The sequence below is a fragment of the Notamacropus eugenii genome, chromosome 3 (genome assembly GCF_028372415.1).
Source record: "Notamacropus eugenii isolate mMacEug1 chromosome 3, mMacEug1.pri_v2, whole genome shotgun sequence".
NCBI lineage: Eukaryota > Metazoa > Chordata > Mammalia > Diprotodontia > Macropodidae > Notamacropus > Notamacropus eugenii.
The window spans coordinates 311,577,875-311,596,602 of NC_092874.1; the positions used below are offsets into that span (position 1 = coordinate 311,577,875).

Sequence of the window (18,728 nt, forward strand, 5' to 3'; positions counted from 1 at the left end):
CATATTGTATAATCTTTGTAATCTTTAACCTAGCATTTTATTTAGGATTTTTGCATCCATATTCATTATTGAAATTGGTCTATGATTTTCTTTCTCTGTTTTTACTCTTCCTATTTTAGGTATTTTTTTCCATAAGAGGAATTTTGTAGGATCCCTTCTTTGCCTATTATTCCAAATAATTAATTTGATATTGGAATAAACTAGTCTTTAAATGATTGATAGAAGTCACTTGTAAATCCATCTAGTCCTGGTGCTTTTTTCTCACCTTTATTTTTTAGGATTTCTAATTTATTGCTTAATTGGGGATTTTGGGTTCTATTTCTAGTTTTTTTTTAATTGCATGCTCAACTCATTAATCTGCTTTTCCTGTATTTTATTTATAAAAGCATTTAGAAATATACATTTTCCTTTGATTACTTCTTTTGCTATTCCATAGGTTTTGTTACGTTGTATTATTATTGTCATTCTGTTTAATGAAGTTATTGATTGTTTCTGTGATTTGTTCTTTAGCTCATTCATTCTTTTTAAGATTACGCTGGTTTAGTCTCCAAATAGCGTTTAATCTGTGTTTCTGTGGTCCCTTATTAAATGTAAATTTTATTGCATTGTAATTGGAAAAGGACGCTTTTAATTTTGCTTTTAAGCATAAAAATTTTATGCCCTAATATACATTCAGTTTTTGTAACGGTATCATGAACTACTGAAAAAAGGTATATTCCTTTTATTCCCTTTCAATTCTCTCCACATATCTATCATATCTAAAATTCTATACACTTCCTTGACTTCTTTTTTTTGGTTAGATTTATCTAGTTCTGAAAGGGGAAACTTAAAATCCCCAACTAATATAATATGACTATCATTTCCACCTGTAACATTTATCTTTTCTTTTAGAAATTTAGATGCTATTATATTTGCTGCATATAGGTTTTATATTGATATTGCTTCATTGTCTATGGTACCTTTTGCTTTTCAAAATGTAGTTACCATGTTTATTTCTTTTAATTAAATCTATTTTAGCTTTAACTTTGTCTGAAATCATAATTGCTACCCTTGCTTTTTTGTGTTAGCTGAAGCATAATTCCTTTTATTTTAACTCTGTATGAATCTCTTATTTTTAATTAATTAACTTGTTTTCAGTTTTCTATAATCACTTCCGTAAGTCTTACATTTTCTCCCCCTCCTTCCCTGAGACAGCATGCAATCTCACATGTGTTGTACACATACATTCTTTTTTTTTTTTTATTTAATTTTTAACATTTATTTTCACAACATTTTGGGTTACAAATTTTCTCCCCTTTTATCCCCTCCCCCCCCCAAACCCAAGCATTCTAATTGCCCCTGTGACCAATCTGCTCTCTCTTCTATCCTCCCTTCCTGCCCTTGTCTCCGTCTTCTCTTTTGTCCTGTAGGGCCAGACAGCTTTCTTGACCCCTTAACCTGTATTTCTTATTTCCCAGTGGTAAGAACATTACATTTGATCCTAACACTTTGAGTTCCAACTTCTTTAGCTCCCTCCCTCCCCACCCCTTCCCTTTGGAAGGCAAGCAATTCAATATAGGCCAAATCTGTGTAGTTTTGCAAAAGATTTCCATACTAGTTGTGTTGTATAGGACTAACTATATTTCCCTCCATCCTATCCTGTCCCCCTTTACTTCTATTCCCTTATGGTCCTTTCCCTCCCCATGAGTGTCGACCTCGGATTGCATTCTCCTCCCCATGCCCTCCCCTCCATCCTCCCCCCCACCCTGCTTGTGCCCCTGTCCCCCACTCTCCTGTATTATGAGATAGGTTTTCCTATCAAAATGAGTGTGCATTTTATTCTTTCCTTTAGTGGAATGTGATGAGAGTAGACCTCATGTTTTTCTCTTGCCTCCCCTCTTTATCCCTCCACTAATAAGTCTTTTGCTTGCCTCTTTTATGAGAGATAATTTGCCCCATTCAACTTCTCCCTTTCTCCTCCCAATATTTCTCTCTCACTGCTTGATTTCATTTTTTTTTTTAAGATATGATCCCATCCTCTTCAATTCACTCTGTGCACTCTGTCTCTATGTATGTGTGCGTGTGTGCATGTGTGCATGTGTGTGTACTCCCACCCAGTACCCAGATACTGAAATGTTTCAAGAGTTACAAATATTGTCTTTCCATGTAGGAATGTAAACAGTTCAACTTTAGTAAGTCCCTTATGACTTCTCTTTGCTGTTCACCTTTTCATGGTTCTCTTCATTCTTGTGTTAGAAAGTCAAATTTTCTTTTCAGCTCTGGTCTTTTCATCAAGAAAATTTGAAAATCCTCTATTTCATTGAAAGACCATTTTTTCTCCTGAAGTATTATACTCAGTTTTGCTGGGTAGGTGATTCTTGGTTTTAGTCCTAGTTCCTTTGACTTCTGGAATATCCTATTCCATTCCCTTCGATCCCTTAATGTAGAGGGTGCTAGATCTTGTGTTATCCTGATTGTATTTCCTCAATACTTGAATTGTTTCTTTCTAGCTGCTTGCAATATTTTCTCTTTCACCTGGGAGTTCTGGAATTTGGCCACAATGTTCCTAGGAGTTTCTCTTTTTGGATCCCTTTCATGCGGTGTTCTGCGGATTCCTTGAATATTTATTTTGCCCTCTGGTTCTAGAATCTCAGGGCAGTTTTCCTTGATAATTTCATGGAAGATGATGTCTAGGCTCTTCTCTTGATCATGGTTTTCAGGTAGTCCCAGAATTTTTACATTGTGTCTCCTGATTCTATTTTCCAGGTCAGTTGCTTTTCCAATAAGATATTTCACATTATCTTCCATTTTTCGAATCTTCACGCTATGTTCTGTGATATCTGTCTTTCTCATAAAGTCCTTAGCGTCCATCTGTACCATTCCAGTTTTGAAAGATCTATTTTCTTCAGTGAGCTTTTGAATCTCCTTTTCCATTTGGCTAATTCTGCTTTTGAAAGCATTCTGCTCCTCATTGGCCTTTTGAACCTCTTTTGCCAATTGAGTTAGGCTTGTTTTCAAGGTGTTAATTTCTTCAACATTTTTTTGGTTCTCCTTTAGCAGGGAGCTGATCTGCCTTTCATGCTTCTCTTTCATCCCTCTCATTTCTCTTCCCAGTTTTTCCTCCACCTCTCCAACTTGACTTTCAAAATTCTTTTTGAGTTCTTCCATGGCCTGAGCCCACTGGGTGGGCTGGGACACAGAATCCTTGATTTCTGTGTCTTTGCCTGATGGTAAGCATTGTTCTTCCTCGTCAGAAAGGAAGGGAGGAGGTGTCTTTTCTCCGAGAAAGTACCCTTCAATAGTTTTATTTCTTTTCCCTTTTCTGGGCATTCTCCCCAGCCAGTGGCTTGACCTCTGAATATTCTCCTCACACCCACCTCGCCTCCTGGTCCTCCCAGCCAGCGTTTGGGGACTGAGATTCAAATGCTGCTTCCCGCCTTAGGGCTTTTGCGGGGGGCAGGGCTGCTATTCAGTGTGAGAATTAAGTTCAGATGGTCAGGTCGGGGCAGGGCCACCTCTCAGGCCCAGTTCCCTCAGGGGGTTTATGCACAGACCTTCCACAATGGATCCAGGCTCCCGCCTGCTTGGGGAGCCCCTGTCTGCAGCCGCCTCTCAGCTTCTATCTCCCGGGGGGGCCCGAGCCATGGGGGCACCCCACTCCCCTCTCGACCCGCCAAAGAGACTCTCTCACCGACCCTCGTGACCTGTGGGTGGGGGGGCTTGTGCCGCCGCTGGAGATCCCGTCCCTAAAGCCTGCTCGGATCTGTACCTCTTGGAGCCGCGGCCACCGCAGGTCCGGGCTGGGCTCCGCGTCTGCAGCGCGACGGACCTTTTGCGAGAGGTTTGCAGGTCCCTCTGTGGGTGGAGGGACCCACGTGGCCGCAGGATATCTCGTCCCCGTAGCCCGTTCGGATCTTTTCCTCACGGTGTCCCGGCCGCTGCAGGGCTGCACTCAGCTCCCAGTCCCGGCGCCCAGTGCGCAGCGCGAAGGACCCCCCGCGAGAGGTTTGCAGGTCTCTCCGGAACAGAAATCTCCCTCGCTCCAATATTCCGTGGCGTCTGGGTGCAGAATTCACCGTGGGTTGGTCCCCTCTAGCCGTTCTGTGGGTTGTGGGTTCGGAGCTATGTGTATGTGCGTCTTTCTACTCTGCCATCTTGGCTCCGCCCCCCACATACATTCTTATTAAACACATTTTCACATTAGTTATATTGCATAGAAGAATTAAAATAAATGGGAGAAACCATGAGAAAAAACATACCAAAGCAAAACATAGCACAAGCGAAAATATTCTGCTTCATTCTGCATTCTGATTCCATAATTATTTCTCTGAATGTGGATGGCATTTTTCCTCAGGAGTCCTATGGGAATGTTTTAGGTCCTTGCATTGCTGTGAAAGTGTACCAGAAACAGGCCTCAAACACGGTATGCAGGTTGTTACTGTGTACAGTGTTCTCCTGGTTCTGCTCATTTCCCTCAGCATCAGTTCATATAAATCGTTCCAGACCTCTCTGAAATTCTCCTGTTCATCATTTCTTATAGTGCGATAGTATTCCATTACATTTGTATACCATAACTTGTTCAGTCATTCCCCAGCTGATGGGCATTCCCTCAGTTTCCAGTTCTTGGCCACCACAAAGAGAGCTACTATAGATATTTTTGTACAAGTGGTATCTTTTCCCATTCTTATGATCTTTTTGGGATACAGTCCTAAAAGCAATATTGCCGGGTCAAAGGGTATGTACATTTTTGTAACCCTTTGAGCATAGTTCAAAATTACTCTCAGAATGGTTGAATCAGCTCATAGTTCCAATTAGTGTTCCAACTCTCTCACATCTTCTCTAACAATTATCATCTTCCTGTTTTGTCATGTTAGCCAATCTGATAAGTGTGATGTGGTACCTTAGAATTGTTTTGATTTGCATCTCTCTAATGAATAGTGTTTTAGAGCATTTTTTGATATGACTATAGATAGTTTTAATTTCTTCCTCTGAAAACTGCCTGTTCATATCTTTTGACCATTTATCAATTGGGAAATGACTTGTATTCTTGTAAATTTGACTCAGTTCTCTCTATATTTAGAAATGAGACCTTTACCACAGATACTAGTTGAAAAAAAAATTATTTTCCATTTTTCTGCTTCCCTCCTAATCTTGGTTGCATTGGGTTTGTTTGTGCAAAAGCTTTTCAATTTATTGTAATCAGAATCATTTTTTATTTCATAATGTTCTTTATCTCTAAATTTCTTCATTCTCCATAAGTCTGACAAATATATTATTCTCTGCTCCCCTAATTTGTTTACAGTATCAGTCTTTATACCTAGATCATCTATCCATTTGGACTTTATTCTTGTGTACAGTGTCAGACATTGGTCTATGCCCAATTTCTGCCACACTGTCATCCAGTTTTCCCAGCAGTTTTTGTCAAACAGTGAGTTCTTATCCCAGAAACTGGGTCCTTGTGTTTATCAAAGAGCAGATTGCTATATTCATTGACTACTGTGTCTTGAGTACCTAGCCTATTCCACTGGTCTACCCTCTATTTCTTGGCCAGTACCAAGTGGTTTTGATGATTGTTCCTTTATAATATAATTTGAGATCTGGTAGCTCTGGGCCACCTTCCCAGCATTTCTTTTCATTTATTCCCTTGGTATTCTGGAGTTTTTGTTCTTCCATATGAATTTTGGTATTATTTTTTCTAGCTTTAGAAAATGATTTTCTGGTAGTTTGATAGTAAATTAATTTAGATAAAATTGTCATTTTTATTATATTAGCTTGGCCTACCCACAAGCAACTAATGTTTTTTCACTTACTTAAATCTGACTTTCTTTGTATGAAAAATGTTTTGTAATTGTATTCATATAGTCCCTGGGTTTGTTTTGGCAGGTAGACTCCCAGATATTTTATAGTGTTTTTAAATGAGATTTAAATTAAATTGAGTAGTTTTAAATGGGATTTCTCTTTCTATCTCTTGCTGTTGGGCTTTGTTAGTAATATATAGAAATGCAGATGATTTATTTGAGTTTATTTTGTAAGCTGCAACTTTGCCAAAGTTGTTTATTATTTCAAGTAGTTTTTTACTTGATTCTCTAGAATTTTCTAAGTATATCATCATGTCATCTGCAAAGAGTGTATATCTCTTATTTTTAAATGTCTTGCAAACAAGATTCCCATTTTTACTCCATTCTCCTATCCATTTTTGGTTTTATGTGTGAATTCATTTTCATTTACTATGTTGTAATTACTATTTGTGTATTTTCCTCCATCTCAATATTCCTCACTATTATTTCTCTCCCTCTTTTTACTCCATTGTTCCTTACCTGTCCAGTTTACTTCTAAGCACTACCTCCCTATTCCACACCCTTTTAAAGAATCCCTTCCTTATTCCCTCCTCTTATCCTCCTATTCATTGTTCTACATACCCTTGTATTTTTCCCTTGGTTTTTTTTTATGTCTTATTTCTTTATAAATTTAGGCAACTTTTACACCCTGTTAGGTGTATGTATCGTTTCTTCTTTAACCCATATCTGATGAGAATAAGATTCCTCTACTACCAGCCCTTCACTCCCTCCTGCTTCTTCCATATCAATTCTTCCTTTGATATCTCATTTGTATGAGATAATTATTCATTTTATCTTTTCCTACCCAATTTTATTTTTCTTTTAGAATCATTCTACCATATTCAGGTCAGTCCCTACCTTTCTTTCAAATTACCCAAGTAATGACAACAGTCTTAAAAATAATGATAACATTTTTCACATATAAGACATAAAATTTGATCCTAATGAGTTCCTTTTCACTGGTCTTTAATGTCTTTTTTTTAATATTTCTTCTAGATCTATCAAATATTTCTTTGAATACTGGGCTATTTGTCCCAAATACCTGAAAGTCTTTTAGTTCATTAAATGTTCTTCTCTCCACCCCCATTCAGGATTATACTCAGCTTTGCTGGGTAAGTTATTTTTTTGTTTGCAAACTCAGCCCTTTTGCTCTTTGAAATATAATGTTCCAAGACCTATGATCTTTTAGTATAGAAGCTGCTCAGTGTTGTGAAATCATCATTTTAGCTCTTTGGTATTTAAATTGTTTTTCCTTGTTTGTAATATTTTCTCCTTAACCTGACAGCTCTGAAATTTGGCTATGATAGTACTTTAACTTTTTTTTTAAACTGCTACCTCTTTCAGTTGGTGGATTTTCCTTAATAATTTCTTATAATATTGTAGCAAGATTCTTTGTTTGATCATTGCTTTCAGTTAGTCCAACAATTCTTCCTCTTTCCTCAATCTTTTTTCCAGAATGGTTGTTTTTCTAATGAGATGTCTCTTCTATTTTTTTCATTCTTTTCATTTTTTTTTTTTTTATTCCTTGGTGTCTCATAACGTCATTAGTTTCCCCTGGCCCAATTCTAGTTTTCAAGGAGTTATTTTCTTCCTTAATAATTTGAATCTCTTCAATTGTTTGACTTTCTTTTCACAGTTTTCTTGGATTGCTTTTATTTTCCCCCTATTTTTTCTTTAATCTCTCTTCTTTGATTTTTGAGGTCCTTTTTAAATTTTTCCAAGAACTGTTTTGGAGCTTGTCACCATTTAACATTGCTCTTTAGGTTAGGAATGGCTTTTTCTTTTTAACCTCACTGTCTTCCTCTAAATATGAACCCAGATCTTCTTTTTAAGCCATAGTAGCTATCTATGGTTATATTTTTTTTTTTACTTATTTTAATTTTGTTTTATTTCATTTTCTGGAGTTTATTATCGTAATTGAGTTTTAATCTCAAGTTGTTGGTAATGGTACCCCAGGGTTTAGATCCTTCTTACTGTTTTTTTTTTCTTTTCTGAATTCTATCAGAGGCCTTGGGCACTCCTCTCCTCCCTTAAGTCATGTCTAGGGCCCTCAATCACATTGTCTTTCTCCCGGAGATAGGACACTCACTTGGCATGTGCTTGTCCCTCTTTGGTCGCAGCCTTACCCCAGGATCACCTCTGGTCAGCACCAGTATGCCTCAATTCAGGAAATAAAGTAGGGTCCTTCAATTTTCCTTTACTCAGCAGTCTAATAATCCCCATGCTATTCCTAGAAGAAAGTTCCTGAGGTGAAAGTTCCTGAAGCCTAGGATTTTATCCCAGGACTAGTTGTTTGTTGATTCAGAATTGTTTGCACTTCACTCAGGCCAAACGTCAGCCTCTGGAGATTTTATCTTTCCTGAGGTTCTTTCAAGTTGTCTTAGGAATGCATCTTCTTTACTCCTTTATTTTTGAGCTCCATGTTCCCTTTGAGGTGATGTTCTGTTTTTTTATGGAGGAAATTTGGAAAGCCTGGAATTTTCTGAGTTATTCTCCCAACCTCTTAAATCTGCCACTGTACTTTGCATACTTAATTGTCTTCATTGACCTTAAAAAGTCTGCAAAGAATTTGGTAGCATAAATAATTTTTCTAGTAATATCCATTACTGACACATTTCTTTCTTAAAATTTATATGAAGGTGACAATAAGATTACATTGTTCATGGGTAAACCTATCATTAGCTTTTTCCATTCTAACCACAAGGTTGCTAATCATTGCTAGAAAGAGTCATGAAATTGTGTTCATTTCATCTGAATTAGTTACTGTTAGCTTAGTTACTGTTCTGGATTGTAGAACTCTCTACAGGGTAGGTGTAGAAGAATACATTTGGCTTTAATAAATAAAATATTATTTTTTCAAGGCATTCCCAATTGTGTTTTGTTTTAGCTCTTTTCCTTCCCTCAGAACTTTGACAGCTGTGAGAGATGTTATATACAAGGCATTCATCTGTCCAAAAGTCTAGGATGAACAAAGTAATTTTTAAGCATTTTTCCAAAAATAATTATTTTCTAGTTCAAGTCAAAAGAAAATAAAACCAATCATGGATTTTTTTCTTCTGCCTTATTTCAAAATAACCCCCCCACTATGTACCCCAAGTAAAAGTTTAAAGATTCAGATGATGATGATAGTAATGATGTAAATTTTATGTCACATTTTAAAGTTCACAAAGTCCTTTAGAAATATTATTTATTGAGTCCTTAAAGCAGCACTAGAAGGTCCAGATGAGGAAAACTGAGAGAAAGGTCAAGTGAATTGCTCATGGTCATAAAACTAGCGTCCTTGGCTAGGTTTATATTCTGCTTTGCCCTACTTCAAGTCTAACTATCCACTGTGCCACATTGTTACCTCTACTACATGGCAGAAAAGGAAGGGGGAAGAGAAGAGAATAAGTAGTTATATAGTGTCCACTATGTGCCAGGCACTGTGCTAAGAAATTTTTACAAATATCTCGTTTGATTTTCACAACAGCTCTGTGAGGTAGGTTATTATTCCCATTTTACAGTTGAGGAAACTCAGGCAAACAGAGGTTGTGATTTGCGCAGGCTCACAGGATTAAGTAAGTATCTAAGATTGGATTTAAACTCAGATCTTTCTGACTCTGTGCCCAGCACTCTATCCACTGTGCCACCCATTACCTTTATTAGGCAAGGGATACCAGTATCCATAAGCTCTTGCTCATTTTCTAAAGATGATTTTATCTCAATACAGCAAAAGTGCAACCCTACTTTCCTATCTTTATTTAAAATACTTTGAGTACAGTTTTTTTGAGACTGTGGCCAAAACTATTGCATTCAATATTCTTATTATTCTACTCGTAGCATTTAACTAAGCTGATTTTCATTTCACAGACATTATGCCAACCGATTCCCAAATCTTTCTAGCTTGATAGGACTTGCCAGATCTTATTCTCCACTGACTTAGCTTTTGAGAACTTAGGATCATCTTTATTTTGTTATTGTGCCCTGAAATACTGCTTTGGTGCAGGAATGAGTTTAGTGTCTCAAAGACAGAAGGAAAATTTAATCAATTATCTGTTCTGTACGAGACTTGAAATATGTACATGTAAAGAATAATTTTATTTCTAATTAGAAACAACTTGTTTTACTTTATAATCCTTCTGTAGAATTTCTTTGAGATTCTATTATTTGGCATCTTCTTTACATAAATCATGTGGTAGCTTTGTCTTTAAAGTAATTCTGACCTAGGTAGTAGTGTTTACTGACCTTATCCTTTTTTTATGTTTTACACTTAATTTTTATTACATTTTTCTCAATTATAAATAAATTTTAACATTTTTTTTACACAATTTTGAAGTACAAATTCTCTTTCTCTCCTTCCCTCCCTTTCTTCCCTCTTCCTTGTGAAGGCACACAATTTGATATGGACTATACATTTGCAAATTTACTTACCTTATTCTAAGATTATAGATGAAACTCCAAGAGTTATAGTATTTTTGTCCAAATTAAACATTTCAAAATGAATTTCCTTTTGACCTTATTCATCCATAGGTGTTTTCTTTGTTATTAGATAGTTAGGGATTATCTTTTTCCTTTCTTACTAGAAACAAACCCCTTCAAATAGTGAGACCTTAGGATATTTAATATTTACATATCTACTAAGGCAACAGCTACAGTCAAGTAGATACATGAATTTGACCTCTCTTTATATCAAAAATTATCTTTTCTCTAATTTATTTTAATGGACCCTATAATATATTTTGTGGGATTCTCAAAGCCTTTAGTTTTGGTCTTTTATTTGGTGAGACTTGAATGACTACTCAGCAATCAGTCATTATACATTTTCAAAGTACTTAATATATGCCAGGCTCTATACTAAGAACTATAGATACAAAAAAAAGGCAAAAGATAGTCCCTGCCATCAAAGTGCTCACAGTTCAGTGGTGGAGATAATATTCACATAATTGTAGAAATAAGTGCTCTGTCTCTATCTCTATCTCTATCTCTGTCTCTTTCTCTCTATATGTATACATGTATATGTATACACACGTAGATGGAGTTAATCAGTAGGGGGAAGGCACTAGATTTAAGAGGTATTAGGAAAAATTTCCTTTAGTAGGTGAAATTTTAGCTTGTTCTTAAAGTCAGAGAAGGCTGTAGGGAGAGATGAAAGGGTGAGTATTTCTTGCATTATAATCCCATACTTACACTTTTGGAGACCTTCATAGTTACAGTATCTCCTTGAAGGACTCCTAATTTCTTCTGCAGATGTAAAATCCTACTAACTAGTGTGGTTGAAATATATGATTTCTTACCCTCCCTTCACCTATCCTACAAATACACTGAAAACAATACCAACTACTCAGTTTTGTCTAAATGGTGAAGGAAAATGTTTCCTAAACATAGTTTTCTGACTCTAAAAAGTAATTAGTTTCATGTTTACATTCTTTTTTTTTCTTTTTTTTTTGGATTTTTAAGGGAGCTCTTTTTTTCAAGGATCATGTAACATTCAAGTATGAGGCCTCTGTTTACATAATATTGGTGCCTCAGAATTGATAACAGATGATGTTCTAGTTGGGTGAGTCCTTCACATTGTGTGATGGTTACGAGTGTTATTGTCTGCAAATAACCCTAGTCACTGCTTGTACCTTAATTTTTTTTTATAGGGAATATTAGAAAAAAGAAACACATTTACTCTACTGATAGGTACTTCTCTATAAAATAAAGGTGTATCAATTTTTTTATTTATTAGCAGACAACATGACCAAAAACTCACAAATAAAGGACACAAGAATTTTTCTATAAAGCAATTACTACTTGGTCTAAGTCTTGTTTCATATACTCCCTTTGCTCAGTTGTACAGTAGTATGAAAGAGTGGCTTGCATACTGGTCTACAAGTTCATGTGTTAGCTCTTTAGATGAAAAACATTTTTTTTTTGCTAAAATAGTATGTGACTAGTAATTTATAGTCCTTGCGATATAAAAAGTTTTGTACTAAAGTTAATTTACAAATGATTTTCAAAATTAAAGAGTCTAGATGATATCTCAGCTTTCTTTCATCTCTGAATCCTATGTGATGCTTATTTTCAATTCTGGGAATCTCAGAATTTCCCTAAATTTTTGTTAGTTTAGGTTGTCCTCAGAAGGAGTGATCTTCATGAGAGGTAGAGTGATAAATTGCAAACTCTTTTGTCTAATGAGGATGGTGGAAGAAGAGCTACTTGCCACCTAGTTATTTTGTCTAGGGGACAAGTGGCTATACACATATACAGATCTTCCTTTGTAACCTTCCCATTATATTACAACTGGACACACACACACATGCACACGCACACACACACACACACACACATATCTACATTAAGGAAATGTCTCAAAGTTCCTTTGAACATAGCTATATCCTACCCAGTAAGAAAGGTTCATTTTTGTCTGATTCATGTTATGAGAGTATTTGAAATTTCCAATGAAGTCCACTACCAGCAGGATGGGCCACTATTATTCTTTAGATCACATACTGTTTCTATAATCACATATTAGTAGCACTATAAGCCCAGGAGATCAAATTATTGTGCTTTGTTAGACCAAAGACTCAGACTCCAGTTGCCCTTGTCCAAGGTCCTACCCTAATCTAGGATCCTGATCTTTAAAAAAAATCACTTTAATTGTTGTTTCCATTAATATATAGCTAGATTATTTTTTATCTTTTGAAGGAACTTCCCAAACATTTTTGTTAATCTCTTAGTAGTTACATGAGAAGTCCTAGTTAGTACACATTTCTATTTAATGGCCAGCAGAGTGCTTTTCTTTGCCATAAATGAAATGAGAGTATTAAGATTTTGTTTCCATGAAAATTTAAGTGTAACTCACTGGCTTTTTGGTCTGCTTCTAAATATATGTTTACAAAGTAATACGTAGCAGAAGATCCACCTGAAATATTCTGTATTATGTTTAACATTACTTTGTTTAATACTAATAATACCTTTCATTGTTTTAAAAATAATAGTTATATAATTTTGCATTTGCATTCATGGTGTTTTTAGACTTAGGTACTGTACAATTAAATAATAGAAGTGGAAGGAATTTTTAAAATTCCACCAAAGTCACACAGAAATGTAGCTGAGAATAGAACTTGGGTCTCTTGATAATTGAAACTCAGGATTTCCTAAACCCTCCTCCAGGTTATTTTGTCCTTGCCATTTGTTCATATTCAGGAAAGAGTCCTGAATTTTGTAATAGCACATGCAACACTTGTTTTTTGTTCTTTTTTCTTGAAAAGGATCATGACATCACGGAGATGATGCCATGACATACATACAAGTGTTTAAGTGAGGTAGTGCAAATTTACAAGCCTCACTTTCTCCTTTGGAGCCATCTGAGTTCAGTGGCAAGATATAGATTAGGTTAACTGGAGATACCCCCGGATAAAGTGGAAGACCTTGACCTTTTTAATCTAGAGATCTTTAACAGATCCCATTTATGCCCATTCAGAGATCGACTAGGCAAGAAAAATGTAACATTAATGTAGAGAGAATTTCTTTTTCTGCTGTGTTGTTGGTTCCTTTAATTAAATAGCTTATATTAGTAAAAATAATTCGTGGAAACATTCTTTTTTTGGAATACTTGCTTTGACAGATTGAATGCTAGATGTTTGAGTCTCTTTTCCTCATGTAAATAACCATTTCCTCTATTAGACTTTCTATTTCTGGCTATTTTTCAACCCTCAGGAAGAACCTAAGAAAGTCCGCTTTGATTATGACTTATTCCTGCACCTTGAAGGCCATCCACCTGTAAATCACCTCCGTTGTGAAAAGCTAACTTTCAACAACCCCACAGAGGACTTCAGAAGAAAGCTGCTGAAGGCAGGAGGGGTGAGTGCTGCTACTCATGTCAAAAGCCATCCCATTGAAGATGTACTGATTTGTTAGTGCATTATAAAATTCAATAAGGTTTTCTCTTCTGCTGAAAGCAGTTTATAGTTATCTGCAAAATTTAGTTCAGAACTGTTTCATTGTCTCTGAAGCAGAAGGTAAGCAAAGAAAGTTCTGAACCAAGTGCCTAATGTACATAATTCATTAATGGAACCTCAGTCTCTCCTTAAAGTCAGAGCCCTTCACATTTATTGCACCAAAGGCAAATTTCCAAGCATGCACACAAAAACTCGCTGAATTTTAGGTGAAGCATTGCATTTTAAGAGCTCTGTGTGAGGTTGAAAACTCAAGTTTTAAGGTAATACCAAGAAGAATTAGTGTCTGAAGGCTACTTTTGTTTCAAAAATTTTCTTGCTTGAAAAGCAAGGTAGGGTTAAGATAAACAATTTAATAAATCATGAAGTTCTATCCTAATATGCACCCCGTTCTTTGTAATTCAGTGATGAAGGGTAAAATTAAAGAAGACTATAATGTAAACATAATCCTAATATCCTTCTGCATACACAAAAGATATATCCCAGCCATATTTACTACAAAGCCAAATTATATTTAATAATTTAAAATTTGTTTTGTGCCTTTTCTCAAAGCTCCTGCTTTCTATTATTGTGGGCGCATATTTCTCTTTTGGAAAATTTTCTCTAGAACTCATTCTGTGGAACACATTATCCTAGGCTCATCACTGTTTGAGTTCAACCACAGGATGTCAAGGTATTCCAAGCAGAGCTGTACCTTCTACTCTGACTCTGTTAGCTGCACATATTGCATTCAAATAAGATAAATAAATCTTCCTCTGTGTTTGTACTTGTTCGGTCACTTTTTAGTTGTGTCAGACTTTTGGTGACTACTTTTGGGGTTTTCTTGTCAAAGATACTGGAATGGTTTGCCATTTCCTTCTCTAGCTCATGTTACAGGTAAGGAAACTGAGACAAACAAGATTAAATTACTTGCCCAGGGTCACACAGCTAGTAAATGTCTGAGTCTAGATTTGAATTCAGATCTTCTTGACTCCAGGCATTCCACTTTATTCACTGTTGTACTTAGCAACTTAGCTGCCCTATCTTCCTCTGTGATCCTTACTTTAAAAGCTCACATTTCTCATGAATTGCCAGTAAAGAATAATGTTAGCTGAAGACAAATGATCTAACCCAGGATGCATACTTCAATCCTAGCTGTAATCCTAAGTCTTTTAGGCATAATGGTCTATAAGATTTTTTTAAAGCCTAGAGTCCTTTTTTCATTCATAGCTGAAAATGTTGGGTTATTTCACCTGTTCTGCCCTTTAAAAAAAACCTTCAGTCCTTCAGGTAGTATTCTCTAATAGCCTTGTAATTCTTCTCCTTTATTGAATTATGTTGTTATGGGTTTTGGTCTAAAGTTGTAGTTTCAGTTTGTAGCTTTTTATTGATAGGTAATGTAAAATTCATTTATCATTTTCATAAGATAGACTCTTAAAACATCGTACTGTAGAAGTTTAGGATTTCTATAGGCAGTGAACGAACAGATCACTGCCTCATGTGTAAGGTAACTATAATACAAGATGACATGATTTTAAAGAGACAGTACTGACAATATTTTTTTGGTCAAAGTAAATTCGAATAAATATAAGTCATTGTCCTTATATGAAAAGGAAGAATTTTTTTTTAATATGATTGAATGTATCATGATGCCATTTTCCTTCTCTGATCAATTATTGTTATGAAAATTTGCTACTTTTATGGATTAAAAGGAATATTCTGCTGTATACATGTAGTGTATTAATAACAGCTGGAAACACTGGCAAATGAATGTTAATTAACACTTCACTGATTGACACACCTTTTTGGAAGAGTTTTAGAATTTAATATGTTATGTAGATACATATTTACCAAAATGATTTAGTTACCTGTTACTACTAAAGAAGAGATTATCTTCTGTTATGAGTTATTCTTCTTAGAGCATTTTTTCTTTTTTTCCTGTAGAACCTTAATTTGAGCACTGACATTTCAGGTTTGTTTCTTTATATACTTGTCGTTATTACCTGAACATGGGAACTTTTTATTTTTAAAACAAGATCAATGAGAGTATTTAACTCATAGTGTTTTGATATTCATAGCTGTATATTTATCCTTCATTTGTTCTGTGTGTCCAAAAAAAAAGTATTTCCCAAACATCTAGCTAAATGTATATACTAATTCCTACTACTTAAGTCCTGGAGTGTGAGGATTAATCCTGAGTTGTTGTATTATTTGCTATAGTTGAGTGATTAGGAACTTTTGATTGCATCAGTGAGGAGTTGATAGAAAGGGATAGGAAATGTGTTCCCAGTGTCATTGGGATCTCATTTATAGGTTATGATTGAAGTATGAACCCAGGACCAATGAGATTCTCGTGTTCCCTGAGGTATGAAGAGTCAAGGTGTGTATGTAGTCATTTGAATATAACCCCTCCTTTATTTGTAATGTAGGGCATTGTACATCTGGAAACACATATACTTGAGCCTCCTTGACCCTAGCTTCTTGAAACCTTTCCTAACTCTAATTCCTTCCATCTTTTTAGCCCAGAAAAATGCTCAGAAGCTATGTTAGCTACTGAGAAAATATGATGGAATAGATATTCTTGGTGTAACTGCATTCCTTTCTTGGCTGAGAAAGGAATGGATCTAGAGTTGGTGGTAAGATTTAAATATTTAGGGGCAAATGGTATGAATTAATGAATAGTCATTGGAACAATCGCCTTCCAATCCTCTCATGTCCAATTGAACCTACTGCTCCACACTTCTGCCTCCTATCACTCCTTCGTACTTCCAAGGTACCTGGAGTAGTGAGGGGTGGGGGAGATGGTAGAAGGAGGGTGAAGATGATGTTCTTCCCGACTTTGCTTTCCTTTCTTATTGTGCACCGTACAAATCCATATCCCATAGAAACAATGCGATACATGCTAACTTAATTAATCTAATTTACAATCTAACTGAATTATTGTATATTTGTGACTTAGTTTCAGGTTTTCAAAACTATTTTTAATCATCAGCATATAATATTTTATCTACTTTTATGTCTTCACTCAGTTTCAGAGTCTTGGAATCTAACAACCATTTACAGCTTTGCTTCTAGGGAAAGAATGCACCAAAAATAATCAACCTTTGAAATATAACCCATTTTTAACTGTGGTATTTTTTTAAAAGACACATCCTACTTATAATAAAAGTCATTAAGACATCTGTCAATCAGAATCATGTATGTATATATCATATAGCATGATCCTGAGTCCTTTAGGCTCCTACTTATTTTCCTTGGGTCACTGTCTTATTAGTTAATATAATTTAAAAATGCCCTTAATGAGACAAATGTAACCTATATGACATTTCAGATCTTGGATACTGTCCTTTTAAGGCAGCCTAAGGTGACTCTATTCTTTCTTTTTTGTCGTATCTTAATGTTAACTCAAAGATCTTATGGACTACTAAATCCTCTGCATCTTCTTCCTGTGAACTGAGATATTGTGATACCTTCTCTGTCTTTTACTTGTTTTAGCCTGTCAAGATGTTTCTGGATCCTGTCATCTAATGTTGGTTGTTGCACTCAGCTTCGTGACATCTATGAATTTGATAAGTGTGTAATCTATGTCTTTATCAAATTCATTGAGAAAAATGTTAAATAGAGAAATGTCAGGTAGTACAGATTACTTGGATGTATGTGTCTGTGTGTAAAATATTTGAATTACAATTTATATCCAAGTTTAAAACCAACCATTAATGACTTTTCTTTCAGTGGCCATCTATCCATCACCTATCATTATACCACTCTCTCACTATCTTGTTAAAAAAATTATGAAAAACATCCGTCAAATAATTTGCCCAAATATAGATAAACTCTCTGTCAACTTGTGGAAGAAGGGAATAAATTTGCTCTTGCACAACCTCTGATTGGTGAAACTTACCAGCCTCTTGTGATTATTGCTTCCTTTTCTAGATATTTGTTAACTATCTTTTTAATTGTACATGCTAGAAATTTACCAGTCCTTGAAGTATATCTCCCTAAATTGGAACGTATGCATTTGTCTGGTTTTAAGATACATCTTTCATTCTCTGTAGTCTTTCAGATCTCACTGGCAATGGCTCAGCATTCACCTCTCTTAGTTCCTATGGATGTGGTTTATCTAACATTGCGTGACTTGAACTCACTGAGGCTTAGTTGGTGTTTCTTTGTTACTTCCCCACTTAATCTTGGTTATCACCATCCTTGACAACTCTCATCTACCTTCCTTTTCAAAAATCATTTTTCTTAGCTGAGAAAATAGAACCAGAATCATAGTTGAGCATCTCTTTATTCCCTGACCATGTCACTTCAGTCCTTAAAAGTGTTCAGGTACTCTGTTGCCTCTACAATAAAATGCCAACTTAGACTGTCATTTAGAGTTTTCTACAACTGACCTCTCACTTTTCTTTTCTGACTTTCCTATTCATGCATATTATACTCCATCTAAACTGGCTTAGTTTTCCTTTAAAATCAACATTGCATGTCCTGGTCTTCCTCACGTAAGCCTCTCAGAATCCTTTTCTTCCTTCACAATTTAGTTCCAGTGATATCTCACATGCAAAGTTTTTCCAGATCGTTCTAGTTTTCAGTACTGTTACTCTAGTTTAATTATCTCATGTTTATTTATACATGTTCAATTCTTCCAGTAGATTACAATCTTTTTAAAGGCAGGGACAATTTCATTTTTGTGCTTGTATTGCCAGTCTTGATTTTACTGCCTATGCATAGTAGGTGCTTAATAATTAGCTTGTGATTTGAATTTAATATTTGAAATAAACACTAGACTACCAAGTCCTTTTTATATTTTATTGTTTTGTCATAGATCCACTTTGTTTTAAATAAAGTTGTAGGAGTAGCTTTTTACATGTCTCTAGTCGTGTATTTGGGTAATTTGATTGAGTATGTGTGATTCATTTAAGTACATAGAGTCCTTGATAAGGTTTGGCCCTCAAAAATAAATATACCAGAAGCACTTTTTTTTTTTTTTAAACATCCTCTCAGTATGAGTGTG

The 18,728-nt window shown here is 35.5% G+C and overlaps 1 protein-coding gene across 8 annotated transcripts in view; it reads left to right on the plus strand.

The window, feature by feature from the left end:
* The window catches only part of MLLT3 (MLLT3 super elongation complex subunit), a 319,195-nt gene that overhangs the window by 171,792 nt on the left and 128,675 nt on the right, over nucleotides 1–18,728 (plus strand). For 6 of the 8 annotated variants that reach the window (XM_072596671.1, XM_072596673.1, XM_072596672.1 and 3 more), the window contains exon 4: nucleotides 13,500–13,643. The exons of the other annotated variants lie outside the window; for them this stretch is intronic. In XM_072596671.1, the coding sequence (XP_072452772.1) occupies nucleotides 13,500–13,643 (144 nt within the window). The remainder of the gene's footprint in view (nucleotides 1–13,499; nucleotides 13,644–18,728) is intronic. 8 annotated transcript variants of the gene reach the window in all.